At 44.3% G+C, this 24,314-nt stretch overlaps 1 protein-coding gene across 11 annotated transcripts in view; it reads right to left on the bottom strand.

The window, feature by feature from the left end:
• TEAD1 (TEA domain transcription factor 1) overlaps nucleotides 1–24,314 on the bottom strand; it is a 161,657-nt gene that overhangs the window by 11,419 nt on the left and 125,924 nt on the right. For 5 of the 11 annotated variants that reach the window (XM_055813824.1, XM_055813827.1, XM_055813826.1 and 2 more), the window contains 6 exons: nucleotides 23,888–23,899; nucleotides 22,554–22,688; nucleotides 22,316–22,362; nucleotides 21,498–21,559; nucleotides 19,434–19,558; nucleotides 7,257–7,430 (listed from right to left, as the gene is read on the bottom strand). In XM_055813824.1, the coding sequence (XP_055669799.1) occupies nucleotides 7,257–7,430; nucleotides 19,434–19,558; nucleotides 21,498–21,559; nucleotides 22,316–22,362; nucleotides 22,554–22,688; nucleotides 23,888–23,899 (555 nt within the window). Of the gene's footprint in view, nucleotides 1–7,256; nucleotides 7,431–19,433; nucleotides 19,559–21,497; nucleotides 21,560–22,315; nucleotides 22,363–22,553; nucleotides 22,689–23,887; nucleotides 24,313–24,314 lie in introns of all 11 variants that reach the window. The other 6 variants (XM_055813825.1, XM_055813828.1, XM_055813830.1 and 3 more) reach the window with 2 other exon arrangements.

Below are 24,314 nucleotides of genomic sequence, written 5' to 3'. Positions count from 1 at the left end.
TCTTGCAGAAACGGACATTAAAAGACAGAAAGCTAAAGCTACACAAAAGCTAAATGGCAAGATTAAATGCTACAAGGCAGAGGCCGGTAATCCTGATGGCAATGAAACGCCGGCATAACTTTCAGATGTGGTAGAATCACCATTACTCGGGGTCTTTTTTAACCACGCTAGCTAGCTAACCAACAGGGATGCTCCCAGTCAAGTAGGCTTATTGTCCGGAGGCAGACATCACTTAGTAAGGTTCACTGCCTACATTACAGAAGAGGCAGGACTAGATAAATATAGTAATAACAAAATTGAAATATAGGAATGTATCTTATTAACCTTCATTAACCTCTTCCTTATAATTTCCCTTTTCAATGATCCCTGTGAAAAGCATGACAATAGTCAGGCTTCTGGAGCGCTGTGCTCACAGCCTCTCGCACTGCAGCCAGCTTTGTCTCATTATTTCCTCGGTTCTCTGTCTCTGGCTCTTCTCTTGCGCTTCAGACGGAGCCTGCAAGCCCTCCTGGGCTGTAAACCAGCTTTCCCTCCTGTACAGCTTCCCATGTGACTACGCTCTGACCCGTGGCTCCAGGAATTAGGGATGGTGAGCGCAATTGTAGCATGTGCAGACAAATAACCTTCTGAATGATGATTTCAAACATATTGGCATGATTTCAAATACTATGGCATTTCAAATATTATGGTATGCTCACATGTGATGAACAGGCGTCCATTTACTCACTGAATTTGAAAATACAAGATCAATGCAATTTAGGAAAAAGAACCTCAACAACTTAAAACCACAAGTGGAAAAAATATATATATATATATATATATATATATATATATATATATATATATTACTTTCAAGAGTAAAACTCTAATTTGGCTTTATTTCTAAAAGCTGAGATTTATATTAGCTGAATGCATTTGAGGGCGGGAGAGGCACTCAGCTTTCTGGCACCCTGTCTACAGTGGTTGTGTAACAGCCTGATTAATTCATTAATAAAGCATAGCTTGTTAATGGGTAGCACTGAAAAATTACATATTAAAAGCACCAAGCTTTCAACATGCTGCATGGAGAAGCCTCTGCCGGTGTGCCAGAGCAAGCACCAAAACAGAGCTGGCTGCAACCAAAATGAAGAGTAAAAAACCAAATAAAAATATCTCCACATTCACTTCAGCAGAGCTCTCAGGCTCTGTGTTAAAGGCAGGGGGCAGAGGGTAAAGCGCTTGTGTAATAATAACAGCTTTGGCTAACAAAAAAGCAACTCCAGCAAAAATTGCTGAGAAGAGTCTAAATTCTTCCTGCTGAGTAGAAGGAAAACAGCACCTACTGGAAACAGTGGGATTTGGGGAGGGCCGGAACAATTTACACTGGCATTCAGTAGTTAACATTAAGCACATAAGGTCACTTATTAACGACATATAGGTTTTAACAACTGCTGACTGCAGGGAGGTGTGTTACTCATATGACCGCATCGTGCCTCCCCTCCTCCTCTCCAAAGAGCGATCAAAGAGCAGAGATTCCAAATTGTGAAGCAATTTTTTCCAACAGGAGCATCTGGGTTGCTGGCACGTTTCGCCGCGCGTTACAGTGCAGCTCAGGAATTGCGCCCAGGTCTGCCACATGGTTGGGCTTGTGATGGACAGGCCAAGCTGCTCCGGCTGCCCAGCTGCTCGGCCCCTTCCACTCATTAGCCTGCCTCCAGCGCTAATGCCCTCGCATCAGTTTGCGAAGGGGTCCTCCACAGGCACCACGTGAGCTCCCAGTGCCAAGAGGGTTGTGATGGGGAAAAGAAAATGGATGTCTGCTTTCTTCCATATCTAATTTGTTTTGCATGCATTTGCATGCTGGCCATAGACCCATTCACACTACAGATCCCGTTTGTGAGCTGCAGATGATTTGCCAGTCAGAGCTGGCAAGTGTGCGTGTGTGTGTGTAGAGGGAAATCCAAGATTCCAGATTATGCAATATAAATGACACGTAAAAATAGAAAGGAAAAAAAAAAAAAAAGGCAGTAGCCACAATTGTGCGTGTGTGAGTGAAGGGCACAAAGAATCTCTGGACCTTTTAAGATGGTTGGAGGCACTTGGGGATAAATTCAGGAGGGGGTGGGAGGAGACCACAGGCGCAAGCCATTTCTGAACACTGATTACATGGGTAAATTGTTTGTTCCAGTGTATCACAAAGAGAAGGAGCATTATTTTTCATGCCACAGCTGTTTTGAATAAGAATAGGAATAAACTTAACTATCCTCCTCATGTTACTTACCACTAATTATGGCATATATTTACATCTATAAAACAGTGAAATTTTGGGGGACATAATTTAATGCCCCTTTATTGTGTAGATTCCTTTATTTCCATCCCACATTTGAATTTCAAAAATGTTTAGGACTTCAAAGCATCTTTAAAAGCTTGCCCTAATTATAATATGCATTACTTTCTAAAACTCCTAGTTTGCATTGCAGATTCCTGCAAATAGAGGCATTCATTTTAAACATCAATTAATATCGTCCATGCATCTTCAGATGAGTTTGGGTCTTTATTTCAGAGTTACACTGGGCTGTGACTAAGCTTTCCTCAGTTTGAAGGGTAGTTCAAGCTACTGCAGACATTAAAAATTAAGCCAATGGATCAGACCAGTAGAAAGCCCAACAGCCCAATGTTGAGTTATATCAGCTGTTTTTTTTTCCTGTGTCACTAATTAGAAAACAGCCCTCCTCCTTTCAGATGTATTTGCTCCCTGTATCTGTTCCTGTATCTGCATTGGCAGTGTCAGAGACACAAGACCCGTGGCCACGTTACCCAAGGTGTGCTCACCCCAGCACAAAGGATCCCGACGCAGGCACGCACCCACTGCACAAGACTGTAGGTTACTGAGGTCCTTTCTCAAGTCACAAAACCAGCTGAAGTACAAACTAACCGACAGGTATGCTGACGTCGCTCAGAATAAGATTAGATGGCGTGGGTCATACCTCATTGTTTTACATAGATGGGGGTTATCCTGCTAGTGACTGAGGTAACGCAGGCAGGATTGTGCACTCAACCTGCATCCAGGGAAAGGGTTCATCTGCTGATATTCTGCAGCCTTGTCTGAACTCCGCATCACTGTTCTAGGAAATGATTTTTACAATTATTTAAGAAAATTTATTTTTGTTTTCATTTTATGTCCCTGTAATCTCTGGTTTCCTATCACTGTCACACATCACTAGTACGTTGTTCCTCACTTGCTCATTGCACTGAGCACACAACGTAGCAAGTAAAGTTCCTTCCATGTATTACTGTACAAGCCTGTCCCTGGGGTGACTCCCCTGAACTCTCTGGTTCCCAGTGACTACCTGGGATAAACAGAAGAAAAGTGACCATGTTCAAGGTGCAAGACAAGGATCAGGAAACTGCTTTGCAGGGCGGGAAGGCTGGGTGGTTGAGGTGGTGGAAAAGGAGAGGCCTTTTCCTTTTACACCTCCTGCGCTGTTAGGTAGGAAGAGGCCCAAACGTGTGACATCCAGATGTGTCACCAGGACTGAGGCCAGAACTCATCTGTTCCCAGCATCAGGTTGTCTCTCGCAGGAGATACAATCTATATGAACCAATAAACCTCTGCAGAGCAAAACAACGCGTTGCTTTGTACTCTGTACCTGTCATGCTTTGCAAAGTCTACGCCACAACTGCCAAATGTCTTCTTGCAAGATCCCAGACCTTTCCCTCCCACTTCTTTGTATTCCAGCCTTATTACCTTGAGCACAGGGAAAACCATGCTGCTGAGAAGCCTGAAGCAGAACTAAATGGGAAAGAGAAGAGGAGTACTTTTTCCGGTTACCAGAGCTAAGCCACTTTCTGCCTTAGTCATCCTCAACGCGAGTGCTCCTCTCTGATCTTCCTGCTTCCCGTCTTTCCTTTCCACACTAGATTTAATGTCTGAACAAAATACCCTTTGTGCTTCCTCCAGCAACCTGCTGACTTCTCTTTAAATCCGTTTACAGGCTCACCATCCCTTCTGGCATCAAATCCTTACCTTCGCTTTCAAGCTTCGACATGCCATGACACCCGCCTGCTTTCCTTCTCTGGTTCCCCTTGACTTCTTTCATTCATAGTCTCTCATTTTCTTTTGTTGACTCTCCTGACAGTGCTTTCTCACCTGTACCTACTTTCACTACACAAATTCATGTTCCTCTTTTACTCACGTTACAATCAAATTCCACCAAATGCAGATTGTGCCTGGACACCGATGCTAGGATCCACCAGCTTACAGCGCCGAGCAAACTATCGATGGTTTAATGATAATGAAGGGAGAAGAGAACAGGAAGGATGGGAAAGGGGAAATGGTTAAATAAAGAGCGAGAGAGAGCACTGTGAGTCAGCAGTAACCACACAACATGAACAGAACCTGGGAGAAGTTAAACTTTCAGAGTAGGAAGAGCTAGCGCATGATAAGGAGAGAGTGGATGCTGATTCAGAAGTGAATCTTAATTCACAAGAAAAGGATGAGAACATAAAAATCTATTTTCATATTAATAAACCTGAAGTTACTAATAGGGTCAAAAAACGTTGTCAGCAACCTTTGCCAGCGTTACACTGGTAATATATGACTGTTCAGAACAGTTTCTCAGCACTCCCCATAAAAATGGGAACAGCGTCCTTTTTTCTGAAGAAATGCCCTACTGGGGTGAAAGAAATGAAGGACAGTGAGCTGACTGTTTAGGATCTAATTCTCATGACTAATTACACAGAGATCTTCTGGTTTTCCTCGACATATTTCTCGATGGGGAGCACCGGTGTGAAGTTTATTCCTAGAAAGTTTATTCCATCGTGACTCTCGCTGCACCCAAACACTGCCCCTGACACCTTCCCTCTGCCTCAATCAGAGAGAAAATCCACTGGCCTGTTTTAAGGTCACGGCTCAGAAAGGCATTCTCACCACATTTTAATGTATAACTCAGAAGGATGTTAGCACTGTACGGTTTTTAATCTCTTACGTTAATACAACACAAAATTGTATTAAAAGACCATTATGTTGGAAGGCACAGTGAGGTTAGGAGATGTTGGATTGAAGTTGCCTGCACATCCTGACTGCTGAACTGCATCATGATACAGCCTCTAGCTACACGAGTGCATGCTCGCCCTCTCAGCATCTATACAATATTTCCTTGTCTTCATTATTCAGTGTGGCCCAGTCCCTATTTCCTGCACATTACTCAAAACCTGTGCTGAACACAGAATTATTAATTTTATAAAGGTTTTCTTCACGGCATTATCTTGAGTCTTTATAAGCAGCTGTGAGTTTGACTTCTCAGTGACCATCTGACCTGAAGGAACGTTATCACCCCCAAATTACAGATGGGGAACTGAGGCAAGAGCGTTAAAGGTGTGCACTGCCTGTAGGAGATCAAGCAGAGAAGGCTGGCACCTGAATTTTCGATGCCATGAGTACAACACAGACCTCAATGATTCAAAGAAGATCTCTAATGGCTTTAGATATATCTCTGAGCATTCAGCATGCCTGAAAATCAGTTTCCACATTGAGAAAAAGCAGAACATACAATACATCAATGACTCTATCACAAAACCTCTGCTGCTGCCACGCCTAATATAAAGTCTGAGGCTTGTCATGCTCTCTGGGAACTGAGAACAGGCAAGTGAGGTGACCGGCATTTTTGCCAGTGGGTTTCGCAAGTGTTTGTTATGCAAAGTGGCCTGGTGAGCTGATGGTCCTTAGTTTAAGCCCAGGTTTTGCAAGGAAATGTATTTAGTGGTCACAGACCCTTAACCTCCAAGCTCTATTCCTCTGCAGCCAGATTTCTTCTGCCCTTCTCCTTGGCCTGTTCCCAACCTTTCACATACCTGTTTCTGCCATATGCCTTCATCCCTATGTTTCCCTGCAGGCTCCTTATCTCAAATGCTCGCTCTTCCCACTGCCTCCCTCTTTTTGACCCGACATTCTCACCTGCCTTTTCCAGGCTCCTTGTCCCTGCTGTGTTTCAGCTTTCAGTTCTCTGCTGCCTCCTGTTCCCGGCCTCGTCGCTCAGCCAGCCCTCAAATGCTTGGTCTACAGCTCCCATGCCCAGTTTTTAAGCCCCGTGAGTTCCTCAATGGATTTCTTTTGAAGTTCAGAACAGGTTCTGCTCAGTGGTTTATCCCTTCTACACCCAGATTTGAGAAAAGACAGTCTCCCTCATTCCTAGTTTCTGGTTCCAAATCTGGTGCCACAGAAACCCTTGGCAAGGTACGAAGTCTGGGGCATGTACAAGGTGGAGTGTGTTTCAGGTCACACAGAAAGCACTAAACACCAGGAAATCTCATCATAAGCAGTGATTCCGGATCAACCTTTTCTGGTTTCAGCCTAAACCTGTCCACCCTGTAATTAAAACCTAAATATGCCCCTTTCACTGAGGTTTTAAAAGACAAATTCAAATGTTTAGGTGGTAACTGTTGCTATGGAAAGGAGTATACCACAAAAAAATACCCCAAAAAGTTGAAGAGTAGAAAAAGCTTTAGTATAAGCAATAAGCTCCAACCTGGAGATTTGACAATCCTTTTGGACAAACCTTTAGCATCGCTAACATGAAATTTTGTGAATACAGTAAGAAAAATCTGATCTACCACTGAAATTTATCATAACTAGATCAATACACAACATCTCAGCCTTCCATTCAAATTCTTTTTTCACTCTTGCTCACCACTGGTATAAACAGATACAACTTCTGGAGCAGAGTCCCATGGCTGACTAACAGAAAGGCAAGGGGAAAGCACATGTGCTCTAGCAACCAAAAAACGTTTAGGAAAACCCCTGGCACCCTCCCAGGCTCACAGTCGTCCTGCTGCACACTCAGTTCAAACCCTGCTTGGCCCTATCTGCGTGTGGACCGATGGCAGGACTGCTACTCTGACTTTTGCATTCGGCAAGAGTTAACATAGGAAACGCTGAAGCGCGGTCCCCATCCCTGCAGCTTCCCCTGCAGCTTCTCGGACCACTAGATGGCAGTTCCCCACGTCCGAACCAGGGCTCCGTTACCTGTGCGCTCCTGCCCAGCAGCTGTGTCAAGCACAGTTGAGGCACGCATCTGCCTTTGCATCTCGTCTGCAACACAGACTTCTGGTGGGGCTGTCAACAAGAGTGGCTCTGGGCCAGCGTCCTACCTGAAGGATATACAGCTTTGCACTTTCACATGACAACAGAAGACATTTCCACAAGCGCCCCGAAGGGTGCTAAATACTAAACACAAGCCTTATTGCAAGAGAGGTTCTCCACATCATGTCTTACTCACCCAGAATTTTACGAGGAAGAAAGCATTTTGGGGCCCCTTCCCAAACAGTTCCTTTAGACCGCCCTTCTTTTCAGGAAATTTGTCATAAATCTGACGAATGTCCACCGATTCAAGCAACGGGTCACTGTAAGAATGGTTAGCGTGTCCAATGTGTACGAAGAGGTGTTTATTGTACTGCAAGAAAGAAACAGGAAAATCAGTGCTGTACAAAACAAACAGAGCTTTATCGCGGCATGGGTCTGCGTGTGCTCCTGCAGAGGGTAGCGCGCTTTGATGGATTAAATGACTTGCACATTACTCCTGGGACTATGATTTTCTGCAGCATGATTTCCATGAACAACTTCAGTGATTATGTCGTAGCCCCCTGTGAACAAGGGTCAACATCAAAAAAACCTGTGTCCCTACTGCAAACCACAAAACGTGGTCATCTTCAAGGGAGCAATTTATACTGGAAGACCCAGCGGCAGCAGTGATAGAGCCCTTTGCAGAGCATAGTAAGATGAATACACTCACGAGGAAAGCCTCCTTCTGCCTCTTTAAACCATGCATTTTAATGTCCATGTCCTCCGAGCCTGCACTTCTACTAGTGCCACAGAGCCCACACATACACACCTCCTGCCTGTCTATTCAAAAAACCCCAAACCTCTGTCTACAGCACATGCTAATGCCACTCAACCAAAAGAGACGGAAGGGATGTTCTTCTAACTCCAGAATGACAACAAGAAGGCCAGTTACTCTGTGCTGCTGTTACTATAGAAGTGGTCCTCCTTGTATGTCCTCCAGTATTTTGACCCATTTAATATTAAAGGGCCAAACTTTTCCCACTTCCCTCGAGAACTAGCTCTATAGATGACCATCTCTGCCAAAACACATTCAGCTTCAATTTCCTGTTTCTTAACTTCCTCCCATTGCACCTCATTATAATCATGGGAACCCCCTTCCTGCCTGGGGGAAATCCTTGGCCCAGAGAAGTCCCCTACTGAGGCCAACACAGCCTTTTAGGGGCTGCCATTTCTCCCAGATGACAGCACCTTTCAGCACCTGAAATGAAAGCAGGAGGATGAACCCCAAAGACCTTCCGCCAGTCAGCCAGCAGCTCAGTGTCACGCAGGCAGAGTGAAGGAGCTTGAGAGCAGCAGGATTAAACATTAGGGGGTTTAACCATGCAGATCACAAAACATTTTTCTAACTCTACTGAAGGAAAGCTGATACGCAGTCAACAAACACTAGGAACCCCTGTCATATTGAACAGATGCTGTATATAAGGGGCAATTCCCAAAAGCTAAGCACAAATAAAATATTTAAAAGCCCAAAGCAGACCTCATTTAAGCTATTTTGTTTACAATATACCTGCCGAATGAACAAATTGAAATGACAAATCTAAATTAATTGGACAGCCACTCAGAGCCTTCCTTTGGTGTAAGCAGAGTCTTCCCTAGCAGATGTCCAAAACTCTGGGGAAAAGGAAATGGACGGGCTAGATTTCTGCACTTACGAAATTAAATTGAAATCTATTTAAAAATCATCTAGCACAGTGAAATCTGAATTTAGAATCAGAGAACACTCATCTGTGTATGGGGCCAAAAATGAGATACCGTCTGTGCTTTTCACAGGGTTGTATTACTTTTTTATTTTTGCGGAAGGAAAAAGGAAAGTGTAACACTTATTAAGGTGTTTGCACAAACAAGTCCAAGCCTGAGAGCACCGGTTTCACAGATTTTCCTTGCAGCTCTCTTTCAAAACAATGCTATCCCAGCTTTTCCCGTGCACGCGTGGAAATCTTGGCCAGACTTTAGTTAGTGCATGTGGAGTCCAAAAGGGGCAGAGCTGATCCAAAGAAATTGCTTCTACCTTGAAGATGAAAACAGGCATGGCAGAGAAATAAATGGGCGACGGAAAGCTGAATGCATGCATGCAGGAGTGAGTGTGCCCAGGAACGTGTGCCAGCTAGCCCTCGCCCAGCACTGGTTTAGCTTGCACACTGGTCATTCACGCATGATACAGGAAATCTGTACTGGTTGGCAACCAGGAGTGCCTACCATAACACCGTCCACGGTCAGATTTAGCCTGTTACTCAGCAGTGGCACAAGTGGACTAAGGAGACGTTTCAATGTGACAAACGAAACGAAACCAAAAAAAGTCAAGAAACACGAGAAAGTACCATGGCTCTGACTTCTGTTTTTTTGACAACATCATCACATATTTGTCTTGTAGCACTAAGCAAATAACTAAAAGTCATGCTGAACATTTCTGATGTATCTTGCTGCCTACTGAAAAACTTCGATCTCAGTACAACGTATCAGTGCCCCATATACCTGGGAACTGCCAGGTTCTCCTGCACCCAGGAAAGCGACCTCCCCAAAAGGGTGTCTCTCTCCCAGGCTCAAAAGTGGCTATGGAGGGAAGGAGGAAGGGAGAGCTGTATTTTACGGTTTGGCCACTGCAAATTCCCAAGGCAATTCAAACACTGTGCCTTGTTCTGCAAACCAGGAAAAAATACAAAATGCTCAGTATCCAAACATTAGTAAAATCAAAGACATTTATAGGACCACAGAGCATCAAGTCTCAATACTGTTTAAATATAAAAGCAAAGTTAAAGGCAGCTGTAAAGCTACCACAGTTGTCTGCAGAGCTTGCCAAAGTACCAGATGCTGCTGCAGCAAAATTTCCGAGGGGGTACAGTAGGACAGATGGTATGACATCACCTGACAACATTCTTAGGACCGAAATGTTTATTTTGATATTGCAATATGTGATTATTTTCTCCTTATGTTGCTGCAATTCCTATGCTAAGTACAATCATTACTAAGCTAATTAGATATGGCATATTTCTACAAACTAACAAACAATATAATACTCGGAGCAGCAGGGTAAATGGATACTGAACTGATCCCTATCATTTTTATACAAACATACTGCATGACAGGAATTTATGTGTAGATGAAAGCAAAGAACCTAAATTTTATGCCTGTATTTTTGAGCCCATTAGTGTCTGAACAGCTTACAAACATGCTCATTATATTGAGAATTCACTGTTATTTTAGACTAAGTATTCCAGAGCCATTGAAGTATATTAGATGCTGAGGAATTTACCCATGTGACAACATTTAAAGGATTTTCATCTGGCATTGGGGTAATAATGTGCTTTAGATGCTGTAACCATCATAGGTCAAATCCTGTATTTTCTGAGAATAAAAACTATATGAAAATACAAAGAACATCTTCGGCTATGTCTGAAGCATCTGCATTACATGACATGCCCTGGAGATGGCCGCCTCTTACTGAGTTCGTTTTCTTAAGAAAATTTTAACTATCCAAAGAATGCAGTAAAGCCATGAAATATGACTGTTGTCAAATAATACCACGAGAAAAATTATAATCCACTTAGGAATTTAGAAGAACCAAGACAAATTGCCAATGGCAGGGGATGCAAGCATTTAAGCTAGTGCAGAACAAAGACAAACCACCTACATTTGTTTTATCAGCCAGCATATATATTTGTAACCTCTCCTCACCAATTTTGCACTTGTATTCTAAGGCAAAGCCTTTCTGGTCCATGAAACGCATGTTTGCAAGTTGCTACAGCTCTCTCTGTCACATCCCCATGCTTTCCCATACCTGTGGAGCTAAAGCCAAGCCTTGACAAGCCTGTATAGGACCAAGTTTTTAATTAAACAGTAGCGTCCAAGATACAGATGGCAGCGAAGCTAACCCTCTCAAGCTCCCAGTGCAGGTGAGCTGGGCATGCCGATCTGCTGGGGTACCTGCTCTGTCACTGCTCCTGTCCACCGGGGCTGCACGACCCTACAACGCCATGCTGAGCAGCACGTGGGGGCGAGCAGCTCCCCAGGCCCTGCCGAGGCTGGGTGACAGGGATGCGGAGCAAAATGGAAGGCAAGCGGCCTGAGAGAGGGCCCTTGGCAGGTGCTTCTCTGGGGATACAATCAGAGGATCATAGAATCATTTAGGTTGGAAAAGACGTTTCAGTTCATCAGGTCCAGCTGTTAAATGACCTCGCTCATGGGCACAGCACCCTGACTGCAAGGGCGCTGCACCCTCCCGTTGCACCCAGAGGCACAGCTGTGACTGAACTCCCCTCAAACCACGCTCACACGCCTGGGAGTCTCTGCAGACACCCCTGGCCTGCAGTGGCACAGCGAGCTGGTGCCTTGCTGACCTCGCACACCCACAGGAGGGTTGAGCAGGATACAGGTGGCAGCACTCCGCTGCCTCGTCTGCCCTGCACAGCCTAATGACAGCCCCTCACCAGCTGGGCTGCTCCGTCACAGCTGTAGGTTCCTGCAAATTTCAAGCGTAACAACCACGAGGGTGACGCCATCTATATTATCACTTGCAGCAACAAGCCCCTGTGAGAAAATACCATGGGGAGAGGCTGGCAACTTGAACAGATCATGTGCCCAAAGAGACTCCACCACCCAAAGAAGGACATTAAAAAGGCTCATGTTGCAGGTCTTCCCTCTTCCCGACAGAGGGACAGACCCTCGGCTCTCTTTGCACTGAATATATTCTGCACTGGAGGTTACAAGGACTCCTGCCGCAGCTCAGAGGGACAGGTGAGTGGAAGGCAGGTGGGACTGTCACCAAAAAGAGAGAAACCAGCACTGCTCAAGTGCCTGGCAACTCCACAGACTGGTCCAAGCTGCACTTCTGGAGGAAAAAGGAGCCAGGTGGGGTAGACTGATGGAAAAACAATCACTAGTATATCAGCAGTCTGTGTGTGGCTCTAACCTGTGCCCTGCCCAGCCTCAGCTCTGCTGTCTTGCTGAATCTTGTAAATCTGACACTCTTTAATTTCCTGCCGATGCAAGAAAATCACTTGGTCTGCCAACAGTTTTTCTTATTTCTACCAAAACACCAGTAACTGAGTATTTCATTCCTGTTGCTGTTGTCCTCCACTGAAGCAGATTGGGAGTTATATTTATAACATTTTAATGCTATAATTGGAGTCTGTACCAACTCCTGTTACTAAGGTTTTTAACACTTTCATGTGAAATGTTAATTGAACTTTTTTTGTTTGTATGCTATGATACAACTGCACGGTCAACCTAGTCTTTCAGGGACCTCCACGCGTTCACACCTGCCTGGATCCACTCAGGCATTGAATCTGGAATGTGAAGTAAAAGGAGATCTTCGGCTACTTTACGGTTGCAGAAATAGAGAGGTAGGTGACGAATGAGAGTGGTTCCCAGCCCTGACACATCAGTGCTGCCCAGCGCTTCCCAGCTACTGCCACAGGAGTCCCAGTGTGAAACTGGGACTTGCTGGCTGGGCAAGGTGCTCACACATTTTCATCAGCTTTCCTGTGGCAGTGAAGACACATCCTGCAGTTCTGGCCTGTCTGATTTGAGACCCTGAGGTCCCAATTCCAGAAGTGCTGAGTGCTCAGATGGGAAAATTATGCCTGAAAATCGGAAGCTCTCAATAATGCTAAGTATTCTGCAAAATCAGGCTCATGACAAATCAAAGGGGACCCTCAAAATCAGTGGCCCATTCATTCTTTTGCACCTGAACTTCTTGCGTTTGTCAAATGTGAGTAATAATGCTCCTTCATCTAAAAAATGACTGCACTAATACATCTGTGAAATGCAAATGAGGGAATTATTAATTCTGTTTGAAGGAGAGGTTAGACAGCACGCAGCAAGCAGGGCACAGGGCCACGCATTTCAACAACAGAAGAAAACAAACTACTGAATAGTTGCTTATCAAAAGAAGGGCCATCTACATCTACACTGAATGAAGCAGGAACAAATAAACATGTGAGCATGTAATTAACTGCTGCATTGTAGAGCAGACATACGAGGACATTTCCCAACTTCTGAGAGCCTGACTTTGCAGCCCAGCTAGGCAGTTTTGGGGTGGGTGTAGGGGTGTGGGAAGCTGCAGTGGAACGAGACGGGAGACCTCGGGGCAGAGGCACAGCCAGGTGCAAAGTCCCTCGGGGCGAGCACGAGCACTTCTAACTACAGGCGCTTGAATATGAATATTTTACAGAGCATGACACTCGCTTCCCAGGGCTAACACGTAGCTCTCCAGCACCGTAAAAGAAATGACCCTTGCGTTTCATTAAACTTTGATTTCAGATTAAAATGATCCCAGATCCTGAGTCTGCTACTCCAAGAGATTTATCCTAATGTGGGTTTGCTCCCTTGTCCTTTCACATCACTTGGGGTTCAGCACGCAGGCAGGGCAGGCACCGCGAGGGAGACGCACAGCCACAACCCACCACGCTGCCAATGCCAGCCCAGCTCACGCGTCCCCCCACTCCTCCTCCCCGTGAGAACAGTGCAGCGCTGTGCAAGGCTGTGGGAGGCAGAGGGCCCCCCACTGCGATGACCCCCCTGATTTTACGGCTCTCCTGGGCTCATCGCAGGAGCTGTGTGCCCGGGCTCCACTCCAGCTACCCCACAGCCCCACTCGCTCGCTCCTTCCCTCCTCGCCGATCTCACATTTCCCTGGGCAGAGCCGGTGCCCGGTGCGATGCCCGGCAGCGATTTCCAGCGCCGGGGCTTTGTGCGATGGCAGGGCTGGGGCACGGCCGCGGTGCGGGCCCGGCAGAGGGAGCTGCCATGGCTGCCGCAGCGCTCCGACCCAGCTACGCGAAAGCAGCGCTTTTAAATTTGCTGGGAAATTTCCGGCAGCAGCAGTGGGCTTTGAGAAACGGGAGAGCGCGTGTGAAGGCAGCGGCGAGAGCGCGCTCCGGCCCCCGCAGTCTTCCCACCCGTCCTCAGCGCCTAGTGCGGGCTGACTGCGAGGAACAGACTGCGCTCGGTCCCTCTACCCGCGCCACCGTGTTTTCACGCCAGGCCCCTCCCTTGAAAAGCCCATGTCCTGACGCTACAGCTGGGCTGGGGGAGCTGGCCCAGGCCTCCTGCCGCATCTCCGCGGGGTCCCCCGGGAATGCCGCCAGCCAGGCCTGCTGCGATGCCGCGGTTTCAAGATTGGAGCCTGCGCCAATACTGGACCCCCTTAAAGTGGTTTCTTGGCACTTCTAACTACAGACACCTGAATATGAACATTTTACAGAGCATGACATTCGCTTCCCAGGGCCAACACGTAGCTCTCCAGCACTGCAAAAGAAATGACCCTTGCGTTTTGTTAAACTTTGTCTGATTTCAGATTAAAACGACCCCAAATCCTGAGTCTGCTACTCCAAGACATTTATCCTAATGTGGTTTGCTCCCATCCTTTCATATCACAAAAACGCTACACCGAGAACTTCGTTATGACTGAAACGCTGAACTGCTTTTTATACGCTTTACAGGGAATACAGAAAGGATAAACAATGCCTGTGGCAATGGATATTGTTCAAAGATGGAGGGCTTCTTTTGAAAAGACCTCATTTATTTTTCATCACTTAGGTGGTTTGATTAACTTTGCTGAATTTTACTGCATTTGGCTAATGATGGCAGGCTGTTTTTATGGCCCTTGAGCAATTGCTTTCACTTTCTCGTTCTCAGGCACAATTCTCCCTGGGCTTACAAAGCCCTTTTACAACAATAATAAAACTTGAATTAAAACATAAAGAATATTTTATTTCTTCACCACACTTTAAAATACATTTTGAAATTTGGACCTAACACAATCTGACAGTTTGGATAGGTGGATTAATACTGAAAACACCCATCACCCATGTTCTTTACAGCCCTATATAGGTATTTTAGATGTAAAGCTGTCTGAAGCTCTCACAGTCGAAACAAATGTGGCAGCAAGAGTGAGAAACCTCAAAGAGGAAGAGAAGAAAGGGGAGTTTTTGTTGGGTGGCGGCAGGGTTTTTTTCCTGATTGGAAAGCAAGCTTGAATATATATATATATATATATGTATATATATATATATAAAAAATCAGAATTATTATAATTTCAGTGTTACAGTCTTACAATTTTATAGCCCCTGTGTAACAGTCAGTTGCTTAGATCTCTTCTAATCTGCTCGCATACTGAGTTTATATTTGTTAGGGAACATGGGATTACTTGGTTTAAGCATTTGTCCTGAACTTTCACAGAACCACTGCAGTAAAAATGGAAAGTCCCCATTAAGGAAAACCTGTCATGAAAGCAGCAGATGGGTATATAAACTTGTTAATCTGTTGAGAATACAGTTACATAGGGTAGGCAATAATTAAAGGTAACTAAAAGGCTGGTGCTTGGACCCACAAGGGCAGCTTCTATGCACCATTTAGGAATTATACTTGAGCACAAAATACCACAAAAGGAAAGTACAGCCTGACGTTTGGAAACCTAATTGATTTTCGTGTAAAAGGAGGAGTAATTTTACCCATCTAACTGCAGAGTCAGTATTCCAAGATTTTGTAACTGTGCCATCTTATTTCCCACAGACTTATCTTCTGCCATGCAGAGTTACAGCGAGGGTTGCTTATTGTTTCTATATTTTTTTCTTTTGTAAATGGAACAATTTTGTGGCTAGGGAAGGGAAAAAAAGTCAACAGCCCTCCACAAGTGACAGGACTCCACAGAGCACATTTCCGACCCACCAGAATGCCCACTCTAAATTAACACAACTGCCTGACATTGCAGGGCTTTTGTACTTTTAAACACCAATTGCCATTGGAAGAACCCCAGCAATGTTTAAGGCCCCACTCCTACAATGAGCTCCCTGTGGGTGGACCTTTGTGGCCACACACAGCCCCACTGAAGCTGCTGGGTGTCACCTTGGGCAGACAGACCTACATTTCTAATTGCTGTACAGGAATACAGACTGCAAGGGGCTCCAGGTGCCACGTCAAATAAACTTTTTTCAATAACCTTCCAGGTTACATTTTAAGGTGGAATTGGTCTGTCTGCCCCCACTACTATAAGGCTTTCTCACCTGCTTTTGGGATGGGGGAGAGAAGGAGGAAGGGTCATCTTGTTTTAATAAAATGTTGGAAATGCATCTAATCAAAATAATGTATTATGTCATTTTCTGTAAAAAGTCAGAAGTGTAATGAACACGTAACTATCTTTTTTTCGGAAGATACATGAGAACTCTCACACAGTTCTCACGTAGCAGCATATACATATATTCATTTCTGAGGTCAGCAAAGGCACAAAGGCATACAGGAGATGCGGCAGCCACAGCACATGCCTAAACGACTTCATATGCACATTGTGCAAAACACACATCTTGCCTTGCTTGCTGATTTTGTTATTAAAAAGTAATAAAACCCCATTCTTGCTATGCTATGCAAACCATATCTGCAATAAAATGTAGCACCAACACAAAGAAAGATGTACAAAACCACAGGCAGAATTCACATTTTCTTCAATGAAGCTGGGGGTTGGCTCTCGCCTCCTCCAAAAATGACTTTTGAGGCTTGCTGGAAAAGCCTGTGCATTGGAGACGGGGAGGGCTGGTAGGAGGCAGCGCCCCTCAGTGCTATCCCTGCAGACAGGCATGCACGACTGCCTCTGCAGCAAATGTCCTTCTGCATTTGCCCTGGAAACTAGTCACACTGTCTTGGGGTTTTTTTGTTTTTCTATGCTCTTGTTTAAGATTCAAATAATCAAATTTATTTAATTTGATCTAAACAATGCCTCCCCTTCTCCTGACTCCCCTTTCCTGGGCAGTGGTGGTGACATGCTGCCCATGGAAGCTTATCCCTTGGCCCCCACACTCCAGGTTGTCCCCACGCAGCCCTTGCACAACACTGTCCCACTGCTCTTGCAGTGTAGGCGTAAAGAATCATCTAAATTGGGATTAATGCATGACTAGGAATTGACTTTTCTTCGTGTCTCATTTTTGCACTGTTACAGCACAGGAGTAGCTGTTTTTTAAAAACAAGTCTGGGTAGTTTGACGCTCTTGCTTGTCTAGCAAACCTCCTGCATAAATGCTCTGCATTTAAAAGGTGGGTTTCTCAGCAGTATGCTCGCAAGCTGGGACAAGCTCCAGTCGGCCTCACTGCACCCTCAGGAATTCCAAATAATATCAATTTACTCCAAAAAAGGCTTTACAGTATTTACGGGGCCATCCTGGGTAACCATATTTCCACTCAGGCCTCCATTCTTTCTCTGCAGTGCCAGTGGATGTGCTGCATTCCCCAGAGCCTGCACCTGCCTGGAAAGTGAGAGCCCCAACGTGTCCCCAGGCCGCCCGCCCACCCCCCCACTGTGAGCACAGCCGCCTCCGAGCCGTGCCACCGGGGCAGCGCAGGACCCACGGCTCCTTCCCTGCCAAAGCAGCACCTTCTCATTGTTGGTCTGTCAATCACGTTGTGAATATATTCATGTCACTCAGCTGGTTTCACGGCGCAGACACCAGTGGTGTGACGGGCAACCACGTGTTATCTGTTAAGAGTACACTTGGCTGGAGGGAGATATTTCTTAGAGGGAAAGACATAAAAGTTACTTAGTTGTGATCTCTCATTCACTCCCTTTTATGTGAAGCCACACAAATACACAGAGGTGTCTACACCTTTTAAGCCCATGGGTTTGCAAATAGTTTTGCATTATGAACACCAATAGCAAAAGGATAATTAGGTAGTATACTAGCAAAATAGTAAATCATAATACACTGAAATGCCAGTTCATTCACATACAGCACCATAATGCTGAGCATTACATGGCCGCATCCTGTTTTCCCGATAAACTCGAGGCACACACCTAACACCCTGGTACGCGGCAATCTGGGCATGGCAGAGCCCATGGATCAGCGGGATACGTTACACGGGTTCAGCGAGCCAAGGACTCCAAAAGCTGCCTATCAAAAAGGCTACCTGATGAGAAAACCTGGATGTTGTGTTTCTGCATCAGAAATACACACCGCTGTCTGGATTGAGTCAGGGCTGGGGATGGAAAAGGCATTCCAGCTGTGAATTAGTCTGGAGGACACTACGGTGAAGCTTTAGCCCACCAGAGGCAGGATTGCCGGGAAAGCGTGGGAATCAGGGCCGTGGGAAGACAGAGGGATTGCAGGGAAACCATGCAGCACCTAACAGTCAGGTAAGCACAGAGATAACCGTACCTGCTGCCAAACACTTCCTCCCTCAAAGTTAATTTAACCTGGCAAAAGGTGACATTTAGCAAACCAACACGCTGCCACATATTTAGTGTATGAATAGCTGAGATACAGTGTATTTTCATAGGGATGTTTCTTCGCCAGGAGCATTCCTCTGTTGTAAGGTTTCTGGGCTATGTCTCCCATCTCCATTATGCAGGGTAAACACTCCCTGGATAACACCCCTGGCCAAAGCCCATAAATGCTATGGTTTCCAGTGCTGCATTATAAGGAGCAAGTGATAGCTTCTCTCTGCCTCAAGCTGCTGTATTTTACCAGGAATCTGAACAAGAATGGCCCATCTGTATCACCCATTCATGACAGTATTTGCTTTTCAGAAATTCTCTCATTAAAAATTCTCAGGTTCAAGCGGAAAGAAGCTCTTTTTATTTATTTGTGATGCAGTAGAAAGAGTGCTAGGCTACTAACAAATGTTCTTGGTAAATATATGATGATTAATATCAAGGTTCAAGGCTTATTGGACTAAATGAAATATTAAAGCCAACTTCATAAACTACCCTTGCAGGTATAGAATGCAGACTAAAATGCAAAACAAAACCAAACGCTTCCTAAAAAAAAAAATCCCTAAAAAATCCAAACCTTGGATTGGACCCCAAGACACAATTAAAGATCAAGGAAGACTGAATGATTGGACATCTAGATACATAACCTCAATCAAAAATAAAAATAATGTTGATACACTTAAATGGTACATGCTTGGGAAGATGGAACCAAAAGGGATAATCCTGATACTCAGAGGCATCCCAAATGTCAGGTACTGAAAATAATGTGCACAGTTTCTATGCACGTCTTTAATTTTGCTTCTGCTAGGAAACAGATTAGGCTTTAATTTAAATGTAAAGTACTGAATTACTGCCAAAAAGACGATGTGATTTGGTACAACTGCTAAACTAGGTCAACAGTGAGACAGGTGCCATATCAAAGCACGCCTGCTTTCAGAGAGGCCTCTCACTTCTGCAAATGGGCAAAAAGAGGGCAAGAAAGGAAAACACAGTACTACGGTAAAAGGAATATTACACTGAGCAGTAGCGAATGCAGAAATACCATGTGTATTCCATCAGGCTTAACCCTGGAAAGCATCCTCAGAATGTAGGGAGCAACAAAGAAAAGCTGAAGATTAGCGGACACGAGGGCAACACTTACTGATTCGGGATCCCTCTGCTGTTCAAGGAAAGCTGAAAACTCCACCAGCCTGAGCTTGGTCGTACCAATCGATCGGCCCTGCCACGCAGGCACTGAGGGAGCTGGAGCTGACGTAGGCTCAAATCCTAAAAGAAAGGAACCATTTTCATGCAGAAGTTGACAATTCCTCAGTTTATGTTCTCCGAGTTAAATATAATCGGGAATTATGCATGCAGCCCTTGGATGTTTGTATTAATTTTAGCAAATAATGAATTCAGAATGAGTTAAAATTGGAAAACCACAGAACAATATGTAGAAAAAGAGGTCGCAACCCAGCAAGCTAATAATGGTGCAAATAAAAGACTGACTTCTTTGTTTCCTTGGGGCTGTAACTCACTGTAGAAATTTTGTTTAAATTATATACTAGATTATAGAGATTTATAGAGAGTTCACATAGACTTATACCTGACCCTTCCTCAGAAACTGGCAGCAAGACTCACACAAGATATTACTGCCTTGGGAGTCAAGAACTGGCCCCTATTTCTGGCTCCTAATGTGCCACATGTTACAAGTAAATCACCTCTTCTTGCCTATTTTTCCTGCTACTCTCAATTCCCCTCTCCTATTTAGAGTATAAGGCTTCCAAGGCAGGGACTGTCTCTTACTATCTATTTGCACATTGAGTCTTTGACTTCTTCTGGAGCTTTTAGGCAGCATTATATTACAGATAATAAAAAATAATTATTGTAGAGAGCCAAATCATACCCTGAAAAGAAAAATAAGGTTTTAAATTGATAATAAAGAGGGAATGACATGATCTAGAGAGAGAAGGGATGTTAACCACCATCTCTAATTCACCTCAAGAGAAGAAATAAATGCTATCTCTTGCTCCTCATCATGGGAAATTAGACGAGAAGGAAACAAGACTGTAAAGGAAGAAGGGAGAGGCAGCAGCAGCTCGAAGGCAAAACTGATCAGGGGAGAGACACAGGCACAAGGAAGGCAGGGGAGAGGCACCAAAGGTTAGAAAACAAAGGTAATCCTAAACTAGGTTGAGAAGGAGGGAGAGGTCACAGGTAGCATGTGTCCATATCCCGTAATGGGAGTATGGTACCTGTCTCCAACCCTCAAATTTAGGCAATGAAGGTGTAAGGCTTGCATGAAATAGGAAATTACAAACGTGACTGGTTAGACATGAACAGCAATTCTAATGAAGCAAAAACTCATGCATGAGTTTTGACTGATTTAGAAATGCTAATAATCCTATTCTGAGAGAAAACATGGAAGAATAAAAAAAGGCTATTCAAAATGTCTGCCTTAGAAAACAATGTTATCAGTTAGGGATATCACGAAAAAGGAAATAATCAGGGATGCAGAAAGACAGTCTTAGTTTTAAGCATTAAATAGCAGCAAGTTAGGAAATCATGAAAAATGGGTAAGAGTCAGAAAACTCCAGTTCAGAGTCAGAAGCATGGTGTCATTTGGTAAGGGAGATGTAAAATTATTTACCATCTATAAAGAAATCATGATCTTTCCTGAAACTAGCCATGAAACAAACTTGGGAAAAGGAGTAGGGAAGTAGCCATGGGAAGGGCTTGATCAATTTGAGCAAGTGAAGTCAGAATAAACATTAGGTACTTATCAAAGTGGTACCAGGCAGAGCAGGACCTTCAGGAGAGGGAAGAGTTATCAATAACCAGATAAACAGAGATGTTTTATACTTAAGGCTAAGCATATACGGTTTTGGAAGAGTTTTTAGTCTCAGTTTAAAGTAAGTTAAGGCTTATTCTCATTACAGCAATTTGGAATGCTGACTGGAGATCACATTACAATTTCTTGCATATGTATTGGTGCTTCCTACCTAAAATGCAAAAAAAAAACCCCAACCAAAAAACAACCAACAAAAAACCCCAAACCCAATGATTTTCCCTCAGGTATAATCAGAAAATAGGACACTGAGACTGGCGTTTGGTTTAGCTACAGGAAGCGTTAGACATGGAGTAGTGGCTCTGTCCATCTCAGGAATTAATACATCACATTCAATACACAATTCAAGTCTTTCCAAAGTATAAATGTAAGAATTACCTGAAATGGGAGCTGTGACTGATGGCTGTATGGGATAGGCCTGCTGAACAAATGGCTTTACGCTGGAATAAAGAGTTACACAAAAATCATACACCATGCCATTCACAGTAAATTCCATTAGAGCCACATAGTATAAGAAAAGACACGGTTAATGACCTTTACCCACACACACCTCTCTTCCTTGCATAGCATATTTAACAGACAGACAGTAAAGAAGTAATAAAGAAAGGGTGAGATGAGAATTACACCCATCATCTTAAAGGCAGAAGCTCATCTGTGCTGTCATGCAGCAAGAAACCTGACCCACCCGTTGCAACTGTCGCAGCAAACAGGGATGGTGACTGCTTTGATTCCCAATAAATCCAGAGGACACTGCACTACAGGGGTACAAAGACTCCCGTGGACCTTTGACCAGAGGGGCAAAGGCTTCCTTAAATACCTTAAATAAATTCCCCTTGCCTCCAAATACATTGCTCACGTACCTAAAAGAGGATGGAAGTATTTGTACTGGAAACTTATTCACAAGCAAAACCTCCCCAGCTGTTTCCCTGGCATTATCATTGCATCTCACCATGCAATGACAGAAAAAAGGAGTGTACCCATTAGGTACTCAGCCTCAGCTTTGAGGTTTGGAATCCCTTACAGCTTTTTGAATGTGAGTTCACATCCCTGTAAAGGCTCTTCCTTTCCCTACAACTATCTTTTCCTCCTTCTTGGAAAAATGTGCAAGTTCTTGCCTCATTGATAGCTTCTGGCAGCAAAGTGCACAAGCCAGCCCCACACTGCATATAGAAGCACACTTTAATTTTCAGACTTACTCTTGTGAGGATCCAGGCTGCCCCGTTTGAATCATGCCCGGCCAAAACTGCAAGAGGAAAAGCAAACAAACAGACCGACAATTGTTTTCTTTGTTGAAAGATTTTGGATATTTCTGAACAAGCATGATTCCTTTTGCAAACACAAGTGAAAGCATTAATCCATTCATTCAGCCTTAGTTTTCTACTGAACGCTGTTAGAGAATACAGGGGTTTTTTTGGGACTCGGCTAACAACTTACCCCAGGTGCCCCAGGAAATGTAGGACGGGGAATTCCTGGCAGGCCCAGCTTGTTGTGAATAGCAGTAGCTGAGACTATCTGAGCTGATGACATTGCTGCCATGTGCTGGAGTGCTTTGTCCTTTGCTGTCTGATCCTTTAATATGACAATTACACGGAGTCTTAAAACATTTGGCACAACAAATGATGTTAAATAACTGCAGCTACAAGCACATAACTAAAAACTTAAAAAGCCACACAGAAAATGCAAAAATAGCAAACCATGCAGGGAAAAAAAAAAATACAGCACGGAGTCTAACACTCAAGCTACCTCAAGGCAAAACCTCCTCTCAGACATACATGGTAGACCTGAATTCTCACAGTCTGCTCTGCCAACACGCAGGAAGCTCTGGGAGAGCAAACTACTGCCCACTTGTTTATCTGGGCAAATTCTGCTGATTTTAAATCAGGCTGGACTAAACACAGTGTGCTGCTAAGGCTCTGCCGGCAAGACAGGGAGCACTGAGATTTGAGCTCTATCATTTAGATCCAAGAGAAGTTTGCCTTTCGTATTATGCTGTAAGATGAGAACACGGAACTGCGACTGACTCACAAACAATGACAGATTTTTCTTCATGCTTACAGGTTTAGAAACAATTTGGATTCTGTTTTACGATAAGTATTTTAGAAGTTAAATCACAAAAATGTAAATAACATTTTAAACTTCCAATTCTGGTATTTTACTGATTTACAGTGTTCCCAAAGAAAACAATCAGCCATAAAATTTCTGCTGTTTTCAAGCATACAGGAACAAGTTTAAGAAAAGACGGGTTGTTATCGATTACTTGTATTAGAGCAGCGCTGGGAGTCCTAGTCACTGCCAATCACGTATGATCACAGAATAGAAAAGGAAAGCCTCTTAATGCAACAGTGTTAACTAAGTGGGTATCTTAGGTCAGGTAAAATAAGTAACAACGGACCGTTACTATCTGGTAAAGTGGGGTTCCTCATCCAGAAGTACTGTATTAATAAGTGCTAATATTTAGGTATGTGACTTAGAATGAAGGAACACAAGCAGTATTAGGCAAGGAGTTTGGGGGATTTTTTTTCTGGTTTTATTTTTACAAGCAAAGTAGCAAGCATGCTGGCAAGAGATGCATGCTCTTATATACGATATATGCCTTTGCACATATGCTCCCTCTAAAGCTTGTATGTAGTAGTACTATAGGTGAGCACTTTCTTCCTTTGAATAGCTCCTTTAGAAACAGCACAGGCTGAAAGTACAGGAAAAGCTAGCCAAAATCTCTGCCAAGCACAGCTAAGGTACATAATACTTGGTTTAGTTAAAATACTTACCATGCTTGTTACCTGGATACAACAACAAACAGTTTATTAAAATACTTGTGTAGAATAGCAGATTCTTAGCAAAATATGAACAAAATAGTAAGAGACAAAGGAAGAGCAGTTTGCTCAGCATTAATATCAGCTTTAAACGAATGCATTATTTTCACCTAGGGACTGATTCATTAAAAGGAAGGCGGGGGCGGGGGGGGAGGCTAACAACAAAACACAGGGGAGGGATAGAGGGATAACCCTCACCTCCCTGAGTGAAAGCTGCAGATACTGAATGAAGGGGATTGTCTCTGAGCTTGTTTCCCTGAGCCACGCGAGGAGCCCCTGCGGGATGCAGCCCGGGAGGGCAGCAGGTGGAGCAGGGGAGTAGCTGCTCCAGCAGCATCCCTGCTCCGCACCTCGCAGGGTGCCAGCCTGAAGCGCAATGGCT

This window comes from Falco peregrinus, chromosome 9 (genome assembly GCF_023634155.1).
Source record: "Falco peregrinus isolate bFalPer1 chromosome 9, bFalPer1.pri, whole genome shotgun sequence".
Taxonomy (NCBI): Eukaryota; Metazoa; Chordata; class Aves; order Falconiformes; family Falconidae; genus Falco; species Falco peregrinus.
Note: the sequence above shows the minus strand (reverse complement) of the source record. Positions and strands in the feature narration are given on the sequence as shown.